The sequence below is a fragment of the Lolium perenne genome, chromosome 6 (assembly GCF_019359855.2).
Source record: "Lolium perenne isolate Kyuss_39 chromosome 6, Kyuss_2.0, whole genome shotgun sequence".
NCBI lineage: Eukaryota > Viridiplantae > Streptophyta > Magnoliopsida > Poales > Poaceae > Lolium > Lolium perenne.
This window is the reverse complement of record NC_067249.2, coordinates 97121585-97142573: the sequence shown is the minus strand read 5'-3', so window position 1 is coordinate 97142573 and position 20989 is coordinate 97121585. Positions and strand designations below refer to the sequence as shown.

Here is a 20989-nt window from a genome sequence, read left to right as displayed (position 1 = left end):
GCCTCTTGGGCATATCTCCAACATATTTATCGGCAGCAAAATGTTTGAGTGATCAGCTCGTGTTGCAGGTTTTGCTAAACCTGTTGTATGTGCAACTTTTGCTTTCAACCGACGTATGACTTGACAGCAGCTCCCGAATAAATCGGTGAAACTAGACCTGTCGATGACCCTGTCGTTCGTTAGTACTTATGTAGTTTAAAGTAACGAACATAGGTCGTTTTTGTATGTGTTTCATGATCCTTGCTATCTGCGGCTCTCTTATATTCTCGAGGCGTCTGTAGCAAAGTAGAAAAGGCGAAATTCCCACCGATTTTGCCTCGTAGCACTCGTAATTTCAGAGGCTTTTTAGAGTGCAATTCTGGGGGTTGTTTCAATTAGACCAGTGTTCGCTATAATGTACGAACGAAAGGTCTTTATAATCTTGTTCAGGTACCCCGAATTACTGCAATACTTCAGAAAAACAAAATTTGAGTCTTCATTAATAACATAAGTAAGAACTAAGGGGCTAAAATGGGCCCTTATTAAAAAGCAAAAAAGCTAAAAATAACGACACCCATCCTTTTAAGCGAGAGGAGGGTTCTTCTTATCTTCGATCTTATCTAGCGTGCCGATGGCTTTGGATGCATTACTGGCATCATCAGGGGTGCTTGCAACAAGTGTTGTAGTTTTGCTTCCTTCGATAATGACTTTGCCACCAGCTGCCGAAGGTTCTACTGTCGAAGCTTTCAGAGCGAGATCGCTCGGTTTCTTCTTCAGCTTTTTGATGCGTTCGTCCTCCTTATCATCGAGTGTTGCTGAATTAGAGGGGTAGTCATCAATTTCTTTCTTCAGTCCGAACTTGGCAGCAATCTTCTGAAACTCTCGATCACAATTATCTGAGCGTGAAAAACTTCCATAGACTGTGATGTTTGTTCCATTTTTCCCAGGCATCTTGAGCTTGAGATATGCATAATGTGGCACAACCATGAACTTGGCATAAGATGATCTCCCGAGTATAGCGTGGTACTGTGATTCCTAGTTTACTACTTCAAACTCGATCTTTTCCTTCCTGAAGTTGTCGGGTTTCCCAAAGACAACGTTCAAGTAAACTTTGCCAAGAGAGTACGCCGGTAAAGTGGGGAGAATCCCGTGGAAATAGGTATCTGTTTCTTCCAGCATCCTCATCGTAATTCCCATATTTTTAATTGTGTCGAGGAATATCAGGTTTAATCCGCTTCCACCGTCCATGAAGACCTTGCTCATGTTGAATCCTCCAATTTGTGCTTCAACTACCCTGGCGGCATGTCCTGGCTTTGGAATTGTCATCGGGTGGTCCGCTCTACTGAATAGAACGCTCTGAGACGACCAGTCGATGTATTCAGGAATGTTGGCCATGATACTCTCCGCCAAGTTTATCTCCTGGGTAAGCTTCTTCATCTCCCGTCTCGAGACACCAGTTAGATGGATCATGATCATTTGTCCACGTGGTGGCGGGAAAGACTCGTTAGAGTTGCGAGACTGGACCTGCTGAACTTGGTGCTGAGGTGGTGGTGGTGGTGGTAAATTCTGCTGCTGCTGCTGCTGGATAAGCTTCTGCATCTCAATGAACTGTCGACAATCCCTGAGCAAGTGACTCGACTTTTTCTTATTGTCCTTAGGATCAAAGTACGCGTGCAAGTAGCAAGGAGCGTTTATCTGTTCGACAAAGGGCAACTCAGGGGTCCTTGGGGGCCATGGTTTGTAATTGCCACGGTTCCCAGAGTTACTCCGATTGCCGTCCTGTTGATCGTCTCGCCTGTCATAGTACCGATCATCTCGTCAATCAGAATATCCCGCAGCTACTAAGTTATTGTCGTCGTAGCTTCGGTCTTTTCTCTTCTTGCGACGATCCCTTCGGCCACCCGAGTCATGCCTCGGCTGATAATCGTCTTCGTCGTCACTGCGTGGTCGTGGCCTTCGTACGCTGTCCTCGCCATCAGCCCAACTGTTGGCGATTTCCATTAACTTAGTTATGGTCTTTGGCTTCTTACGTCCGAGCTCCTCTATGTAGGTTTCGCGTCGAATACCATCGCTGAAGGCGTCGATTGCTCTGTCGACGGAAACGTCCTCGGCAGCGTTCAAGAGCTTAGTAAACCTCCCGATGTACGCGCGCATCGACTCCTTTGGTTTTTGCTGGCAGTGCCGTAATTCGTTGATTCCGACAGGCCTCTTGTATGTTGCTTGGAAGTTCGTGACGAAGGCATCTACCAAATCATCCCACGACTTAATGGACCCCTTCGGCAGGCCTCTTAACCAGGCTCGTGTCGAGTCCTTGAGGTAGAGTTGTAAGCACTGCATTGCCGCTATTTGGTTTCCTTTGTGCAAGATCATAGTCTGCAGGTAGTCATCTATCCAAGACCTCGGCTCCTGTTGTCCGTCGTACTTGGCAGTGTCAATGGGGGTAGCTTTGAACCTTTTGGGTGGCATAGTCCCACGAATCTTGTAGCTCAAACAATCAGCTCCCCTCATCTCGCCATCGTACTCCTGACTTTCTTCGGATTCATCGTTGTCGTACTCTTCCCTTGCAGCTCGTCGTCGCCTGGCTCTGTCGATTCTACTCTGGGTGATTTCATCTCAGGCGTCCCTTGAGCGGTGCTTCGAACCGCTGGCTTGAAGCGTAGATTTATCTTTTGGTGGAACTAGACTGTTTCCCAGGATTGCTAGGCTTTCCAGGGCACCCCGATGGGCTTGAGCCATGGGACCTTCGGGTGCTGGTTGCTGGTTGATAGGTATGCCGTAAGATTGGCGGTTGTTCCCTCGACAGTCTTTGGCCTTAACATACCCGCTGTGTCTGTGGTCATGAAGGACTTGGTTAAATTTGACGTTATTTCCCTAGCATCCTCTTCCGAGAGTTGGGACAGCCTTGATCGATGTTTTCCTGCGCCTTGGCTGCTTCGAGACGCACTTCTCCGTGAGCCCCTCCGTCGTTCACTAGATTGATCCGCCGCTAGGAAACGTCGCTCGAGGGTGGCTTGCTCGTTTGACAGTCGCTGCCAATTTTTCTCCAAGATAGTGCGATATGCATTGAGGGTCCAAATAGAAGTTCCGGCGGGGAGTGGCTGATACGTCTTCGACGTATCGATAATTTCTTATGTTCCATGCCACATTATTGATGTTATCTACATGTTTTATGCACACTTTATGTCATATTCGTGCATTTTCTGGAACTAACCTATTAACAAGATGCCGAAGTGCCAGTTGCTGTTTTCTGCTGTTTTTGGTTTCAGAAATCCTAGTAAGGAAATATTCTCGGAATTGGACGAAATCAAAGCCCAGGGGCCTATTTTCTCACGAAGCTTCCAGAAGTCCGAAGGAGAGACGAAGAGGGGCCACGGAGGGGCCACACTATAGGGCGGCGCGGCCCCCCCCCTTGGCCGCGCCGGCCTGTAGTGTGGGGCCCCCGTGCCGCCTCTTGACCTGCCCTTTCGCCTATAAAAAGTCTCCGTGACGAAAACCCCAGTACCGAGAACCACGATACGGAAAACCTTCCAGAGACGCCGCCGCCGCCGATCCCATCTCGGGGGATCCAGGAGATCGCCTCCGGCACCCTGCCGGAGAGGGGAATCATCTCCCGGAGGACTCTACGCCGCCATGGTCGCCTCCGGTGTGATGTGTGAGTAGTCTACCCCTGGACTATGGGTCCATAGCAGTAGCTAGATGGTTGTCTTCTCCCCATTGTGCTATCATTGTCGGATCTTGTGAGCTGCCTAACATGATCAAGATCATCTATCTGTAATTCTATATGTTGCGTTTGTTGGGATCCGATGAATAGAGAATACTTGTTATGTTGATTATCAAAGCTTTGCTTATGTGTTGTTTATGATCTTGCATGCTCTCCGTTATTAGTAGATGCTCTGGCCAAGTTGATGCTAGTAACTCCAAGAGGGAGTATTTATGCTCGATAGTGGGTTCATGCCTCTGTGAATCTGGAGGAGTGACAAGAACCACTAAGGTTATGGATGTGCTGTTGCCACTAGGGATAAAACATTAGTGCTATGTTCAAGGATGTAGTCACTAGTTACATTACGCGCAATACTTAATGCAATTGTCTGTTGTTAGCAACTTAATACTGGAAGGGGTTCGGATGATAACCTGAAGGTGGACTTTTTAGGCATAGATGCAGTTGGATGGCGGTCTATGTACTTTGTCATAATGCCCAATTAAATCTCACTATACTCATCATGATATGTATGTGCATGGTCATGCTCTCTTTATTTGTCAATTGCCCAACTGTAATTTGTTCACCCAACATGCTGTTCGTCTTATGGGAGAGACACCTCTAGTGAACTGTGGACCCCGGTCCAATTCTCTTTACTGAAATACAATCTACTGCAATACTGTTCTACTGTTTTCTGCAAACAATCATCTTCCACACAATACGGTTAACTCTTTGTTACAGCAAGCCGGTGAGATTGACAACCTCACTGTTTCGTTGGGGCAAAGTATCTTGGTTGTGTTGTGCAGGTTCCACGTTGGCGCCGGAATCTCTGGTGTTGCGCCGCACTACATCCCGCCGCCATCAACCTTCAACGTGCTTCTTGGCTCCTCCTGGTTCGATAAACCTTGGTTTCTTTCTGAGGGAAAACTTGCTGCTGTGCGCATCATACCTTCCTCTTGGGGTTCCCAACGAACGTGTGAGTTACACGCCATCAAGCTCTTTTTCTGGCGCCGTTGCCGGGGAGATCAAGACACGCTGCAAGGGGAGTCTCCACTTCTCAATCTCTTTACTTTGTTTTTGTCTTGCTTAGTTTTATTTACTACTTTGTTTGCTGCACTAAATCAAAATACAAAAAAATTAGTTGCTAGTTTTACTTTACTTGCTATCTTGTTTGCTATATCGAAAACACAAAAAAATTAGTTTACTTGCATTTACTTTATCTAGTTTGCTTTATTTACTGTTGCTAAAATGGCCAACGCTGAAAATACTAAGTTGTGTGACTTCACAACCACAAATAATAATGATTTCTTATGCACACCTATTGCTCCACCTGCTACTACAGCAGAATTCTTTGAAATTAAACCTGCTTTACTGAATCTTGTTATGCGAGAGCAATTTTCTGGTGTTAGTTCTGATGATGCTGCTGTCCATCTTAATAATTTTGTTGAATTATGTGAAATGCAAAAGTATAAGGATGTAGATGGTGACATTATAAAATTAAAATTGTTCCCTTTCTCCTTAAGAGGAAGAGCTAAAGATTGGTTGCTATCTCTGCCTAAGAATAGTATTGATTCATGGACTAAATGCAAGGATGCTTTTATTGGTAGATATTATCCCCCTGCTAAAATTATATCTTTGAGGAGTAGCATAATGAATTTTAAACAATTAGATACTGAACATGTTGCTCAAGCTTGGGAAAGAATGAAATCTCTGGTTAAAAATTGCCCAACCCATGGACTGACTACTTGGATGATCATCCAAACCTTCTATGCAGACTAAATTTTTCTTCACGGAATTTATTGGATTCAGCTGCTGGAGGTACCTTTATGTCCATCACTCTTGGTGAAGCAACAAAGCTTCTTGATAATATGATGATCAACTACTCTGAATGGCACACGGAAAGAGCTCCACAAGGTAAGAAGGTAAATTAATCGAAGAAACCTCTTCCTTGAGTGATAAGATTGATGCTATTATGTCTATGCTTGTGAATGATAGGACTAATATTGATCCTAATAATGTTCCATTAGCTTCATTGGTTGCACAAGAAGAACATGTTGATGTAAACTTCATTAAAAATAATAATTTCAACAACAATGCTTACCTAACAATTCTAGTAACAACTATAGGCCATATCCTTATAATAATGGCAACGGCTATGGTAATTCTTATGGGAATTCTTACAACAATAGTAGGAGTTCACCCCCTGGACTTGAAGCCATGCTTAAAGAATTTATTAGTACACAAACTGCTTTTAACAAATCTGTTGAAGAAAAGCTTTGGAAAATTGATATACTTGCTTCTAAAGTCGATAGTCTTGCTGCTGATGTTGATCTTTTGAAATCAAAAGTTTTGCCTAATGAGAATCATCATAATAAAATTACTACTACAGCAAATGCCATTCAAGTTAGAATTAATGAGAATATAAGATTAATGGCTGAACTGCGTGCTAGGTGGGATAGAGAAGAAAATGAAAAACTAGCTAAAGAGAAGAATATAGCTAAAGTTTGGACTATTACCACCACTAGTAATGCTAATGCTACACATGTTGCTGCACCTCCTACTCATACTAATAAAAGAATTGGTGTTAGCAATGTTTCCACTTCGAATGCAAAGCACGAAAAACTGCCTGAAACTGCTAAAACTGCTGAAACTGCCTGTGATAAAGCTGCTGAAATTTTTTCCAACATTGGGGATGATGATCCCATTGCTTTAGATTATAATGGTTTGAATTTTGATGATTGCCACATCTCTGAAGTTATAAAGTTCTTGCAAAAACTTGCTAAAAGTCCTAATGCTAGTGCTATAAATTTGGCTTTCACGCATCATATTACAAATGCTCTCATAAAAGCTAGAGAAGAGAAACTAGAGCGTGAAGCCTCTATTCCTAAAAAGTTAGAGGATGGTTGGGAGCCCATCATTAAGATGAAGATTAAAGATTTTGATTGTAATGCTTTATGTGATCTTGGTGCAAGTATCTCTGTTATGCCTAAGAAAATTTATAATATGCTTGACTTGCCACCGCTGAAAAATTGTTATTTGGATGTTAATCTTGCTGATCATTCTACAAAGAAACCTTTGGGTAAAGTTGATAATGTTCGCATTACCATTAACAATAACCTGGTTCCCGTTGATTTTGTTGTCTTGGATATTGATTGCAATGCATCTTGTCCCATTATATTGGGAAGATCTTTTCTTCGAACTGTTGGTGCTATCATTGATATGAAGGAAGGTAATATAAAATATCAATTTCCTCTCAAGAAAGGTATGGAACACTTCCCTAGAAAGAGAATGAAGGTACCTTTTGATTCTATTATGAGAACAAATTATGATGTTGACACTTCATCTCTTGATAATACTTGATACACACTTTCTGCGCCTAGCTGAAAGGCGTTAAAGAAAAGCGCTTATGGGAGACAACCCATGTTTTTACCTACAGTACTTTGTTTTTATTTTGTGTCTTGGAAGTTGTTTACTACTGTAGCAACCTCTCCTTATCTTAGTTTTGAGTTTTGTTGTGCCAAGTTAAGCCGTTGATAGAAAAGTAAGTACTAGATTTGGATTACTGCACAGTTCCAGATTTCTTTGCTGTCACGAATCTGGGTCCACCTCCCTGTAGGTAACTCAGAAAATTAAGCCAATTTACGTGCATGATCCTCAGATATGTACGCAACTTTCATTCAATTTGAGAATTTTCATTTGAGCAAGTCTGGTGCCATTTTAAAATTCGTCAATACGAACTGTTCTGTTTTGACAGATTCTGCCTTTTATTTCGCATTGCCTCTTTCGCTATGTTGGATGAATTTCTTTGATCCACTAATGTCCAGTAGCATTATGCAATGTCCAGAAGTGTTAAGAATGATTGTGTCACCTCTGAATATGTCAATTTATATTGTGCACTAACCCTCTAATGAGTTGTTTCGAGTTTGGTGTGGAGGAAGTTTTCAAGGATCAAGAGAGGAGTATGATGCAACATGATCAAGGAGAGTGAAAGCTCTAAGCTTGGGGATGCACCCGGTGGTTCACCCCTGCATATATCAAGAAGACTCAAGCGTCTAAGCTTGGGGATGCCCAAGGCATCCCCTTCTTCATCGACAACATTATCAGGTTCCTCCCCTGAAACTATATTTTTATTCCATCACATCTTATGTGCTTTTTCTTGGAGCGTCGGTTTGTTTTTGTTTTTGTTTTGTTTGAATAAAATGGATCCTAGCATTCACTTTATGGGAGAGAGACACGCTCCGCTGTAGCATATGGACAAGTATGTCCTTGGTTTCTACTCATAGTATTCATGGCGAAGTTTCTCCTTCGTTAAATTGTTATATGGTTGGAATTGGAAAATGATACATGTAGTAATTGCTATAAATGTCTTGGGTAATGTGATACTTGGCAATTGTTGTGCTCATGATTAAGCTCTTGCATCATATGCTTTGCACCCATTAATGAAGAAATACATAGAGCATGCTAAATTTTGGTTTGCATATTTGGTTTCTCTAAGGTCTAGATAATTTCTAGTATTGAGTTTGAACAACAAGGAAGACGGTGTAGAGTCTTATAATGTTTTCAATATGTCTTTTATGTGAGTTTTGCTGCACCGGTTCATCCTTGTGTTTGTTTCAAATAAGCCTTGCTAGCCTAAACCTTGTATCGAGAGGAAATACTTCTCATGCATCCAAAATACTTGAGCCAACCACTATGCCATTTGTGTCCACCATACCTACCTACTACATGGTATTTTCCGCCATTCCAAAGTAAATTGCTTGAGTGCTACCTTTAAAATTCCATCATTCACCTTTGCAATATATAGCTCATGGGACAAATAGCTTAAAAACTATTGTGGTATTGAATATGTAATTATGCACTTTATCTCTTATTAAGTTGCTTGTTGTGCGATAACCATGTTCTTGGGGACGCCATCAACTATTCATTGGTTGAATTTCATGTGAGTTGCTATGCATGTTCGTCTTGTCTGAAGTAAGGGCGATCTACACCGAGTTGAATGGTTTGAGCATGCATATTGTGAGAGAAGAACATTGGGCCGCTAACTAAAGCCATGATCCATGGTGGAAGTTTCAGTTTTGGACAACAATCCTCAAATCTCAAATGAGAAAATTATTAATTGTTGTTGAATGCTTAAAGCATTAAAAGAGGAGTCCATTATCTGTTGTCTATGTTGTCCCGGTATGGATGTCTAAGTTGAGAATAATCAAAAGCGAGAAATCCAAATGCGAGCCTTCTCCTTAGACCTTTGTACAGGCGGCATAGAGGTACCCCTTTGTGATACTTGGTTAAAGCATATGTATTGCGGTGATAATCCAGGTAGTCCAAGCTAATTAGGACAAGGTGCGGGCACTATTGGTACACTATGCATGAGGCTTGCAACTTATAAGATATAATTTACATGATGCATATGCTTTATTACTACCGTTGACAAAATTGTTTCATGTTTTCAAAATCAAAGCTCTAGCACAAATATAGCAATCGATGCTTTTCCTCTATGAGGACCATTCTTTTACTTTCAATGTTGAGTCAGTTCACCTATTTCTCTCCACCTCAAGAAGCAAACACTTGTGTGAACTATGCATTGATTCCTACATACTTGCTTATTGCACTTATTATTTTACTCTATGTTGACAATATCCATGAGATATACATGTTACAAGTTGAAAGCAACCGCTGAAACTTAATCTTCTTTTGTGTTGCTTCAATATCTCTACTTTGAATTATTGCTTTATGAGTTAACTCTTATGCAAGACTTATTGATGCTTGTCTTGAAGTGCTATTCATGAAAAGTCTTTGCTTTATGATTCACTTGTTTACTCATGTCATATACATTGTTTTGATCGCTGCATTCACTACATATGCTTTACAAATAGTATGATCAAGATTATGATGGCATGTCACTCCAGAAATTATCTGTGTTATCGTTTTACCTGCTCGGGACGAGCAGAACTAAGCTTGGGGATGCTGATACGTCTCCGACGTATCGATAATTTCTTATGTTCCATGCCACATTATTGATGTTATCTACATGTTTTATGCACACTTTATGTCATATTCGTGCATTTTCTGGAACTAACCTATTAACAAGATGCCGAAGTGCCGATTCTTTGTTTTACTGCTGTGTTGGGTTTCAGCAATCCTAGGACGGAAATAAACACGGAATTGGACGAAATCAAAGCCCAGGGGCCTATTTGCTCCCGAAGCTTCCAGAAGTCCGAAGGAGAGACGAAGAGGGGCCACGGAGGGGCCACACTATAGGGCGGCGCGGCCCCCCCCTTGGCCGCGCCGGCCTGTAGTGTGGGGCCCCCGTGCCGCCTCTTGACCTGCCCTTTCGCCTATAAAAAGTCTCCGTGACGAAAACCCCAGTACCGAGAACCACGATACGGAAAACCTTCCAGAGACGCCGCCGCCGCCGATCCCATCTCGGGGGATCCAGGAGATCGCCTCCGGCACCCTGCCGGAGAGGGGAATCATCTCCCGGAGGACTCTACGCCGCCATGGTCGCCTCCGGTGTGATGTGTGAGTAGTCTACCCCTGGACTATGGGTCCATAGCAGTAGCTAGATGGTTGTCTTCTCCCCATTGTGCTATCATTGTCGGATCTTGTGAGCTGCCTAACATGATCAAGATCATCTATCTGTAATTCTATATGTTGCGTTTGTTGGGATCCGATGAATAGAGAATACTTGTTATGTTGATTATCAAAGCTTTGCTTATGTGTTGTTTATGATCTTGCATGCTCTCCGTTATTAGTAGATGCTCTGGCCAAGTTGATGCTAGTAACTCCAAGAGGGAGTATTTATGCTCGATAGTGGGTTCATGCCTCTGTGAATCTGGAGGAGTGACAAGAACCACTAAGGTTATGGATGTGCTGTTGCCACTAGGGATAAAACATTAGTGCTATGTTCAAGGATGTAGTCACTAGTTACATTACGCGCAATACTTAATGCAATTGTCTGTTGTTAGCAACTTAATACTGGAAGGGGTTCGGATGATAACCTGAAGGTGGACTTTTTAGGCATAGATGCAGTTGGATGGCGGTCTATGTACTTTGTCGTAATGCCCAATTAAATCTCACTATACTCATCATGATATGTATGTGCATGGTCATGCTCTCTTTATTTGTCAATTGCCCAACTGTAATTTGTTCACCCAACATGCTGTTCGTCTTATGGGAGAGACACCTCTAGTGAACTGTGGACCCCGGTCCAATTCTCTTTCTTGAAATACAATCTCTCGCAATCGTTCTACTGTTTTCTGCAAACAATCATCTTCCACACAATACGGCTAACTCTTTGTTACAGCAAGCCGGTGAGATTGACAACCTCACTGTTTCGTTGGGGCAAAGTATCTTGGTTGTGTTGTGCAGGTTCCACGTTGGCGCCGGAATCTCTGGTGTTGCGCCGCACTACATCCCGCCGCCATCAACCTTCAACGTGCTTCTTGGCTCCTCCTGGTTCGATAAACCTTGGTTTCTTTCTGAGGGAAAACTTGCTGCTGTGCGCATCATACCTTCCTCTTGGGGTTCCCAACGAACGTGTGAGTTACACGCCATCAGTGGCGTGTTGTTAAATATAGCCGCCCGAGCTGCTACCCATTCTTCCTCCGCGATGGTGTAATCGCTGTCGTTGTTGCTAGCATTGTTTTCAAAGTTACATCGTCTGCTAGAGCGGGGGGTTCGATCTCCTTCTTCTCCTCCGTTTGCCATGTTTGTGGCATAGATTTGATGATGGGCCGTTTTCCAGGTGGTCATCTTGGCGGCGCTTTTGATGCTTTCCTCTCCCGACGAGTATCGGGTGCTGCAGATGAATGGGGTGTCACTCGATCCCAATCCGTGCTTGGTGTCGCAGTTCAAGCAGTAGTATGAGGTCATATCTGACGACCCAGAGTCATCGGGTCCAGTCGACATTAACGATACCGACCGAGGCGTCGATGGTGGGGACGAACTCATCGAATCCGTTAAGTCGGCTGAAAGATCAATCGATGATGACATGATCGACCCTGCTGCCGATGGGGACGATTTCCTTGCCGATCTGGGGACGAACGGCTCCAGCAGCAAAAGAACTCCTTCTGCGTTGACATTGCAGTGGACGCTTCCGATCGTCATGCCCAGATTTTCTTGCAAACCCGAGAAAGTCGAGCGAGATGAATCGTTGTGCGGGGTGAACTCATAGGAGCCGAATCGAATCGGGCTCCCCGAGCTTGGTGATGCCGGCGGTGTTGATGATGCTGCCGACGACATGGCCGGATCTGCCGATTACGAATCTTGTTCCAACAGGGTTCCCACAGACGGCGCCAATTGTCGAGGGTACTCCTCGGCAATGCCCTCCATATGGGGCTTAGGGTTGATGGAATCCTGTAGGCTGACACGAGACATCGGTTATCAAACAAGCGAGGAGAGCGATTTACCTAGGTTTGGGGCCCTCGATGAGGTAAAACCCTTACGTCCTGCCTGTCTGATCTTGATTATGAAAATCTCGAGTTACAATGGGGTGCCGAAGGTTTCGACTATGATCTCGTCGAGAGTCTAAGTTCTGCAGGGACCTAGCTCTAGACTATGGTGTTTATGGTTGCTAAGATTGCGTGTGTCCTCGGCAGCCCCTCTCCTGGCCCTTATATTTGGAGCCAGATCTCGAGAGATCTGTCCGGATACGACTAGGTTACAAAGATTCCTAGTTCTAAACTTTCCTTTTATTCTTCGTCTTCTTGCCTTGCTCTTCAAGAATCCACCTTGTGAACCGACGCTATGGCCCACCTAGCCTTCGGGTGTCTTCATGGGCCTCCGATTGGGCCGCAAGGGGTAATACAATAGTAGTTACCCGAAGGGTAATGCCCACGTCAACTCCCCATCTCCCCTCCTTTATATTTGACACCACCTCTTAGGGTGGAATCATCACCACCACACCACACTTCTTTTTCTTTCTTCCTCCATTCTTTTGCATGGACCCATCCTTTCTAAATTGGGATTTCTATTTTCGTGCCCCTGGTTCGTTAGTTGTACTCTGTTTTCCCCAGTCCCTTAGTTTTTCCTTAGTTTTCCGCTCCTCTAGTTTGAAACACGCACAAGTGCTGGAACAGCCGGTAGCCGTCAGGTCAGAGGCCTTGACCGTTTGTCTGACCGGGTGGGGCCGCACAGGGGCAGCTCCTCCCTGACCGTCTCGTGCTGACGGGTAGGTTCAGGAGACACGTCGGAGCAGCCATCCATCTATCGCTGACGTGTGGGCCGTTTTATTTCATGATTTTATACGCGGTGCTGCCAATGACAAATGGGGCCGCTCTATAGGGCTGCCGCAGCCAATGACCAGTGGGGTCGTATATTTTTCAGGAAAAGACATATATTTCCGCTCTGTGGGCTGCCGCAGCCAATGACCAGTAGGGTCGTCTATTTATTTAGAGAAAATCATATATTGCCGCTCTGTGGGGCCTCTGCAGCCAATGACCAGTGGGGTCGTATATTTTTCAGGAAAAGACATATATTGCCGCTCTGTGGGGCTGTCGCAGCCAATGACCAGTGGGATCGTCTATTTATTTAGAGAAAATCATATATTGCCGCTCTGTGGGGCCTCCGCAGCCAATGACCAGTGGGGTCGTATATTTTTCAGGAAAAGACATATATTGCCGCTCTGTGGGGCTGCCGCAGCCAATGACCAGTGGGGTCATCTATTTATTTGGAGAAAATCATATATTGCCGCTCTGTGGGGCCTCCGCAGCCAATGACCAGTGGGGTCGTCTATTTTTCAGGGAAAGACATATATTGCCGCTCTGATATATGTCTTTAGAGAATATCATAGAGAGAAGCAACAAGTTCACTAATTAATTATTCTTAAGCTAGACCGGAGAACCGCTGGCAGATCCTTCCCCACCGTCGGACGGAGCAGCCATCGCCGACGCCTCGTCGCGCCGCCGGCTCTGTCCCCCGGCGGCGTCGGACGGACTGCGGCGCTGCACGTCAACCACGGCTCCAGCACTTGTTTCGTCCGCACGCATTGTACCCACCGCAGGAAAGTCCGCCGCAAGAAGATCCGCCGCCCACGACGACCGGGATTTTTTCCGCGCACCAATTGGTAGTATAGCTTGGTAAGACCTCCGCTTCTGCCTCCCCCGCCCCCTAATCGATTTGGTTCTCGTAATTTATTGGAGTTTGCAGGTACGAAATAGTCCTCAATGTCTGGTCGTAGCGGGTACACCGGCGAGGGTGGGGATTCGATCATGTCGTGGCCACGTTCTACTTCTCCTACCTCGTCGGAAGTGCAGGTATCTAGCTTCAGCTCTCTGTACTACCGTTGAATTTGAAGTGCCGCCATGGCCTGTTGGAGTGATTTCAGTTGTTCTTTTTTCCATTATTGTTACAGTTAGCCAGGCAAGCCGATGATCCATGGTACATTGCATACCAAGATGAATCAACCCAGTGGTGTAGCCAGAGGATGGATTTGGAGGAGAAGGTGGCCAATTTAGGTGATGAATTGGCCCGTAAAAACCTGATTATATTCGAGCTGAAGCGTACTGTGGAGGAAGAAAAGAAGAATTCAGAGCTTATTCGCAAGGAGAAGTTGAGAGTTGAGACAGATCTTGCCGTATTTGATCAAGTGGTAGAAAATCTAGAACATGAACTTAAAGTGATGGGAGAGGAGAAAAGTAGATTCATCTGGGCAGTTTTATTAGGTGTCATCCCTGTCCTAGCAGTTATGTGGTTCTGGTAGACGATTTAGTATAGAATTGTTATTCAGTAGATGTCTCTAACCACTGTATTTTGTTGTGGCTCTAAGCACTGTATTTTGGCGTACAATTTCCTAGTTGTGCTAAGTAATGCGCACGATAATTTTAGCATGCATGAACATTTTATAAAAGTGAAGGGATCCCAAAAGTGAAAGCATGTACCAGCCTCCGGATCAAATACATATCAATATCTTCTCAATCAAGTTGGGATAGAATTCAAATCATACATACGGATGTACATGGACACATCAAGAACGTGAAGAAGCTTTTTTTGAGATGGAGGTAGTAGTTCGAACAATTTTATCCCAATTGGAAATTGAAAAATACAAATTTATCATAATTTATCCCAACTAGTGGAATGCCCGTGCGTTGCCACGACCCTTAAATTACTTTTTCCTCACAACACGTGTCGAACACAATATATGAGAAATATGTGCACACTCATGTTAATATATTATTTCAAAACTGGTCAAATTTATGTTGGGTAGATTTGCAATTAGAAAAAGTATAGTATATTTCAATGCCATATGTATATAAAGCAACAATCTATCTAATATAACCAACATAGTGCATCGTGAATTATTATCTTCTATGAGACAGTAACGGCAATCCTTCCTGTTTAATTCATCTCTGTTTAATCGAACACAAAATGGTTGGTAGTTTAATTCGTGCAATAGCAAGCAGCTCACGGAGCAATTCCTCTCAATTTCTCCGAGACAATCTTGCTCTCATTTCTTCTAAGACACATCTTTGAATCTCTCAATGTCACGTGCATACCAACATGGAGAAACAGACGCACCAAACAGCACTCAAACTCTCCCATTTCATCTTCATCCTTTGAAACGTCATGTTGGAGATATACTCATAAATCACTGTAACCTAACATATTGGAAAACAAATAGACTCGCAGAGATTGGTCCTGGGTGGCCACTTGAATGATTTCCTTTAGGATTCAAAGACGGGTGGTCACTCTGCATATCATGAGGAAACCTGTTGAACACCTTGCTTCTAGGTTTGGAAGATGAGCTTCCTCTTCCGTCGTCTGTCCCACCACCACACCTTCCGGCCCTGCCCCCGAGGAATCGCATTGCCAATGTGATTGTGCATAAGCTACAAATACATCTATCGAACAATAATAATCATACCATTATAACACGCGGAAGGGATGAGAGGTCAGCTAGGCAACATTGCAGTGATGAGATTCATGTCGCTGATGGGAAAAATGAAAGAGGAGAACTGTACCGTTTTAGGCGGTGGCGGCGTGGTGGCATCACCAAGTGCTCCAGGTTGAGAAGTTAGGATATTTCACATTTTCATCTGACATAACGCAGGCGGTGCCGATCCTGAACCTGCTGCCAGAGAGTGCCTGCATCACTTGTGCAAACTACAGAGTACAAAAGTCTGATCGACAAGGGTGTACCTCATCTGCAGCTGGACATACGGCCTGCTCATAACTCCCAAATGGTTTCACTTTCTGAACATACCGCTCTCTGTTCTGGAGGAGAAGCTGCCTATGCTCAAGACCTCACTGACGAAAACGAAGGATTCCTCCGCCAACGGCTTGGATAAACAGCCTCACTTGTACGCCGTCTGCAGGAGAGGCAACGACTCATATAGCGCCGTCCAGCTTCTCCACGAGAAGGGCTTCCACTCCGCAACCCTGCAAGACTTAAATATTTTATTTCTGCTACATTTACAAAATACATGGTTCCATATTTCTCATGAAAAAAAACCACATGCATCTCCTGTCTGAAGAAACCACAAGGATTCTAATAAATCCTAGCAGACTAATTTGAAGGTGTCGTCATCACTTTTGATTGCCATCATGTGAGCATTGCTTTAAAAATCAGATGCATCAAGTAAAATTGCACATCTACTTTTTCCAGAGATTCATTCATGGCAATTAAACCTGGATTACACATGTGCTTTTAGGCGAGAACAGAGTGCTTGTTAAAGCAAGTATTACCATACCTTGATGGGAATGCAGTAGGCATCGAGGAAAGTAAATATGAACCTGCCACAAGAACAATCCAACTACCGAGCAAACACAAATCTGCATTTGAGAACTGAGAGAAAACAAGTAGAAGGTTAAGTAAAATAAGAGTTCATGGTTTCGCAGAAAAAGTATAATTGGGAGTAGAAGCAAAACCCAAGACCTCAATCACAATTAATGCGTGCATACCTCCAACTTCGGTTTGGTCTCCATCGGCGACAAAATAGAGCACAAAGGAGATCGTCCGTGATGATGGGCTGAAAGCCTGATGAACTACTTAGCCGACAAAGATTCACACAAACTCGTATAAATTTGCCTCCTTCTTTCCTATAAATTTACAATCACAAGGCGATATTAACAATACACGCAAAAAAACTATCTGGGGAAATTATTTTTTGCCTCTTAGGTGTAACTTCAAATTACACACAGTATCATTACTAACCTGTGACTACATATTTAGCAACATTAAAACTGATGAAGTTGCAATGAGAAATAGAAAGAGTAGTTGTTCACTTTGAAATCGTGTAGAAGAACCAGCCAATATTGAGGACATCATGTCTCAATAAGCACACTACCAGAACCAAAAACTTGGTGCAGATTTAACTTGAGCATGGCACATGTAACATGTGTACCATACACATGCCATTTTTCTGTCTCGTCCATTGAGTTTGCCCACAATTAATTTGCAGTTCACATATTTTATTTTTGACGGATAGGAAGGAACTTCAGTAAACCTGTGGCTTCCTACATATAAGGTTTGATACAGTACTTGGTAATGCCCGAGTGACACATTTAGCCTACCGTTAAAAATAAGTAATGGAAACTTAAGGACTTATCCTGGGTGGATGGGACTTCAAATTGAGTTCGTTCGGTATAGAATTATCAATTTAGTAAGAGAATACGAAAGAAAATTGAACCTGAAGTGCATCTTCTTGTGAACACTGTATTTGATAACAACAAGTGCACCTTTAAATAATGTGGTTCTGAAACTGAAAGTGTAAAGACCCAATTACAATATGCCACTATTCATACCAAAATTGGAGGAGTGGGTACTGACTGAGCAGGACGTTAACGCCGAGGTGGTAGCATCAGATGAGCCAGTGAATGCTGTTTTGCTGGTGCTACTAGAGCCTTGAGGTCGGTTGTGATGTCGAGGTCGGAAGAGGAGAAGCGGGGATGTTGGGATTACCCAGTGGCGACCACATCCTTGCCACCCCACCTCCGATGTCATGTGCCGGGCAACAGCCTCTCCGGATGTATTCAGATGTACTGCAATAGGTAGATGCTCCTTAGGAGAATTGTCATCATTATTAAAGCATCATGCTTTCAAGATATCATAGTTACAAGAAAATTAACACTAACATGATGCTGTGAACGAATGCAGAAAATGAGCAATTGAGCACCATTAAACCCAAGAAAATGCATAGCGTCTCGAACATTTAACATTACAATTTTCCGTTCCAATGTTTCTGGATTTCTTAACTTTGAACAAATCTGCAACATATTTGGATATTGTTTGTTGTTCTGGGTTCCCAAGACCATAGTTTGACCTAGTCCCACAAGATATATATCAAATTCCTTATCACAACGCATGAAGAAAATCAGTATGCATATTTGCAACATTCTTACCTATCAAATGCCGCAGGAGCAAATAACTGGTCATTATCAATTTTTTCAGATGTGAGTCGCTCCAACTGCTCTACCTGCAGGAAACAATCATTGTAACAAATTTCAGTGCCCATCTGCGAACCTGTGACACATAATGCTCACAGCAGGACCTGATACGTAGCTATCAATTTCAGTCATGTGCATGGCACGGCAATGACATGATATGCTTATAGCAGGATGTGCTATCAATTTCATTATGTTCCTATGAATTGCGTACACATAGCATGGGAAAGGGACATTCACAAACAGAGAAACCCATCAGAGACATGAACTGGGAGGTTGTTCAAATTAATTGGGATAAATTGGGGAAAAAGTAAGGAGTAAAAAATAAAATGAGCAACTAATCTGCAGGTTCTGCGATACGGAAAGGCTGGGATTTGTTTTTCAGATGGAAGAATGACCGCATGTTTTCACCTCGATAGGAGGCGCAGGAGATCGCCGTCGGGTCCTCCTTCACTCTTCCGTTTGAAGACGACCACTTCGCACCCTTCTGGCCTTTCGCCCCCATTGAGAAGCAGGACTGCACCACAGGAAGACCCGAAGGGGAGGAGGGAGTGAATGGGCGACTTTGTGCTATTGCGCCCAGCCGTAACTAAAGGAAATCTTAGGCTCAAACAAATAAGAAAGAATAAAAGGACCAAGTAGATATATCTTTCCCAATTATATTTCGAACACTAACAGAAGCTCACCACATTGGAAAAGGATCCACGACTCTACATTCTCTCCTTTAAACTCTTCTTACCATCGAACACTTGTATTTCAGCATTTTTAGGGATCCCACATGCACACAAAAATGCAACTCTAGCTCACATATACAGCTGCACACAAAGCGAATTCAGAATTTCAGAAAACTTTAGGCCTAGATCAGTCTAGCATCCAGTACAAAGTAGATTGAGGTAGCAGCAAAGAATGGAAGTTAATAATGGACCATACCAGCGGTACTGGATGGGCTGCATGAGTATGACCGCATGAGGCTGGCCTTGCAGATCGCAATCTTCTCAAAGTCCAGAACGGGGAGGAGGACATGGTGGTTGGGCAGATTGCAGACGTCGCCAGTATCGGCGCTATTATTTGCTCATTTAGGATCAAGTGGTAGTTACAAGTAAACTTGCCATATCTTGATAGAAAATATTTTGGTTGAAGTGGATTCAATCTAGACTGCTCAGAAAAACACAGAACAAAAAGAGTTATTTTTTTTTCGTAAAATCACACGTACTATGTCATCGAAGAAAAATGACTGTTTGCATGATCTAGTTTGCTGGGAATTGCCTATAAATATATCGTATACGCCAATTTTAGAAACTTGGATGATATATTCTCACACGGTCACACTAAAGCTTGTACTATAAGATGCTACAAGTAACAGCAGACTTGATTTTGTACAGTATTTTACCTTCCTTCTTCACTGATGATTTTTTTCCTTAGGAGTTGACCATTGCTTCTTAGCAGTAGGACCTACAAATAACGATAGAAAATTAGGAACCTGAAAAAGTAGAACACGAAAGAACTCGTGTGTATGTGGCATTCAAAATAGACCAATTTCATATTGATCACCTAACATATAGCAGATGTTTTCTACATAAAATTCATGCTATAGTAATGATCTAAAGACGAATCATTTACAAAAAAAAAATAGTCTGACAACAGATACGAGAGCATGCTATTATCTGACTGCCATGGCAGAATTGATCAATCATGCTTACGCATTTTATTTGGAAGAGCAGACTCATACACTTACAGATTTGAGCATAGTATTATATTCATTAGGAGAAAATAGATTTTTTTATATCAACCAAGAACGCCTATGCATTTGATTCTACAATTGCAAAACCTGGCTAGCACACATATCAACAATGGATGTACTGGTTCAACTCTAAGAAAAACATATATGTGAAAATCAAAAGAAAATAATCTACAAACATAACTGAGGTGATTAAGGACACAATAAACCAACCTGATTAATTAGATTATCTTGCAGGCTGCAGCAACTTTCCTGATGGTTCCTCGGGAAAAAAAAGCATGGATCAACAACCATGCAAGACTTATCAGCGAGGATGTTTTGTATCTCTTTCATCTCTCCGTTTCTTCTTGCTTCCTGTGGCAGCGATGAAGTCTGGTTTGCAAAATAATGTGGAAACAAGTTCAAAATTCTGGTTTGAGATCGATCAACCATTGCAGGAATAAGGTAGAGGAGGAGAGGCCTAATGCAAGGGCAGAATGCGGGGTAGGGAGGCATTGCTCAGGATCTGATGAACAACAGTTCTCAAGCAACAACTGATTTGAAACCCTATATAGACCCAGTTAAAGAAATACTCGACATATAGATTCACCTTAGGTACTGCTTGACGACGCTGTGAGTTGTTGAGAGATCGATTTAAGATTTTCGTGCTTGACTTGGTGTACGCGCGAGGAGACTGGTGCGGCGATGGGGGAGCTTCGTGCCAAAGATGTCCTCGCACGGAGCATGTCGGCGTCACATCGAGGAACAGCGGCGGCTGCGTCCAGGCTGTGCTATTGGCGGAGGCGACCAGGCCACGAGTTGGGGGCGCCGCCTTGGTGTACGCCCCAGCGAGGTGGCAGCGGGGGCGTCCAGGCCAGCAGGGCACGGACCGGCGGCCTGGGGCATCCAGGCCAGCGGGGCAGGGCCGGCGACGGGGACATGCATGCCAGCGGGGCAGGGGCAGGGCCGGTGCCGTCCATGGCTTCAAGGTGGGGGACGACGACATCGCCCGAGGTCAAGGTGTGGAGCGTCTGGTACTCTGGTTGTCATCGGAGGGAGTTGATGGACGGAGCGGCGAATTGGGGAGGCAGCGTGGAGTTGTGGGCAGGGTTTGCCAAGAACGTGCTATTAAGCGGTTCCTTTCAGAAAAAATTATTTGCTAGTTTTCTTTGGACGATGCAAGACAGGGCGTGGGACGCGGTCCATTTCTTTTCGAA

General features: G+C 43.7%; 1 protein-coding gene across 14 annotated transcripts; it reads right to left on the bottom strand.

Moving 5' to 3' along the window:
* Window positions 1-15196: 15196 nt before the first annotated feature.
* LOC139829806 (uncharacterized) lies at window positions 15197-20918 on the bottom strand. 14 transcript variants are annotated; one of them, XM_071821944.1, is made up of 13 exons: window positions 20383-20917; window positions 20007-20165; window positions 19446-19507; window positions 18986-19210; window positions 18742-18870; window positions 18467-18572; window positions 18014-18087; window positions 17417-17653; window positions 16574-16711; window positions 16363-16457; window positions 15812-16051; window positions 15634-15740; window positions 15197-15513 (listed from the first exon to the last, which is right to left on the bottom strand). In XM_071821944.1, exons 1-4 carry the CDS (start codon window positions 20776-20778, stop codon window positions 19201-19203), a joined length of 627 nt encoding a protein of 208 aa, XP_071678045.1. In that variant the 5' UTR covers window positions 20779-20917; the 3' UTR covers window positions 15197-15513; window positions 15634-15740; window positions 15812-16051; window positions 16363-16457; window positions 16574-16711; window positions 17417-17653; window positions 18014-18087; window positions 18467-18572; window positions 18742-18870; window positions 18986-19200. The 14 variants fall into 14 exon arrangements, with proteins under 14 accessions (XP_071678045.1, XP_071678053.1, XP_071678049.1 ...); XM_071821952.1 differs by having other exon boundaries at window positions 15197-15459; XM_071821948.1 differs by adding an exon at window positions 17302-17373 and having other exon boundaries at window positions 15634-16051; window positions 17442-17653.
* Window positions 20919-20989: the final 71 nt, after the last annotated feature.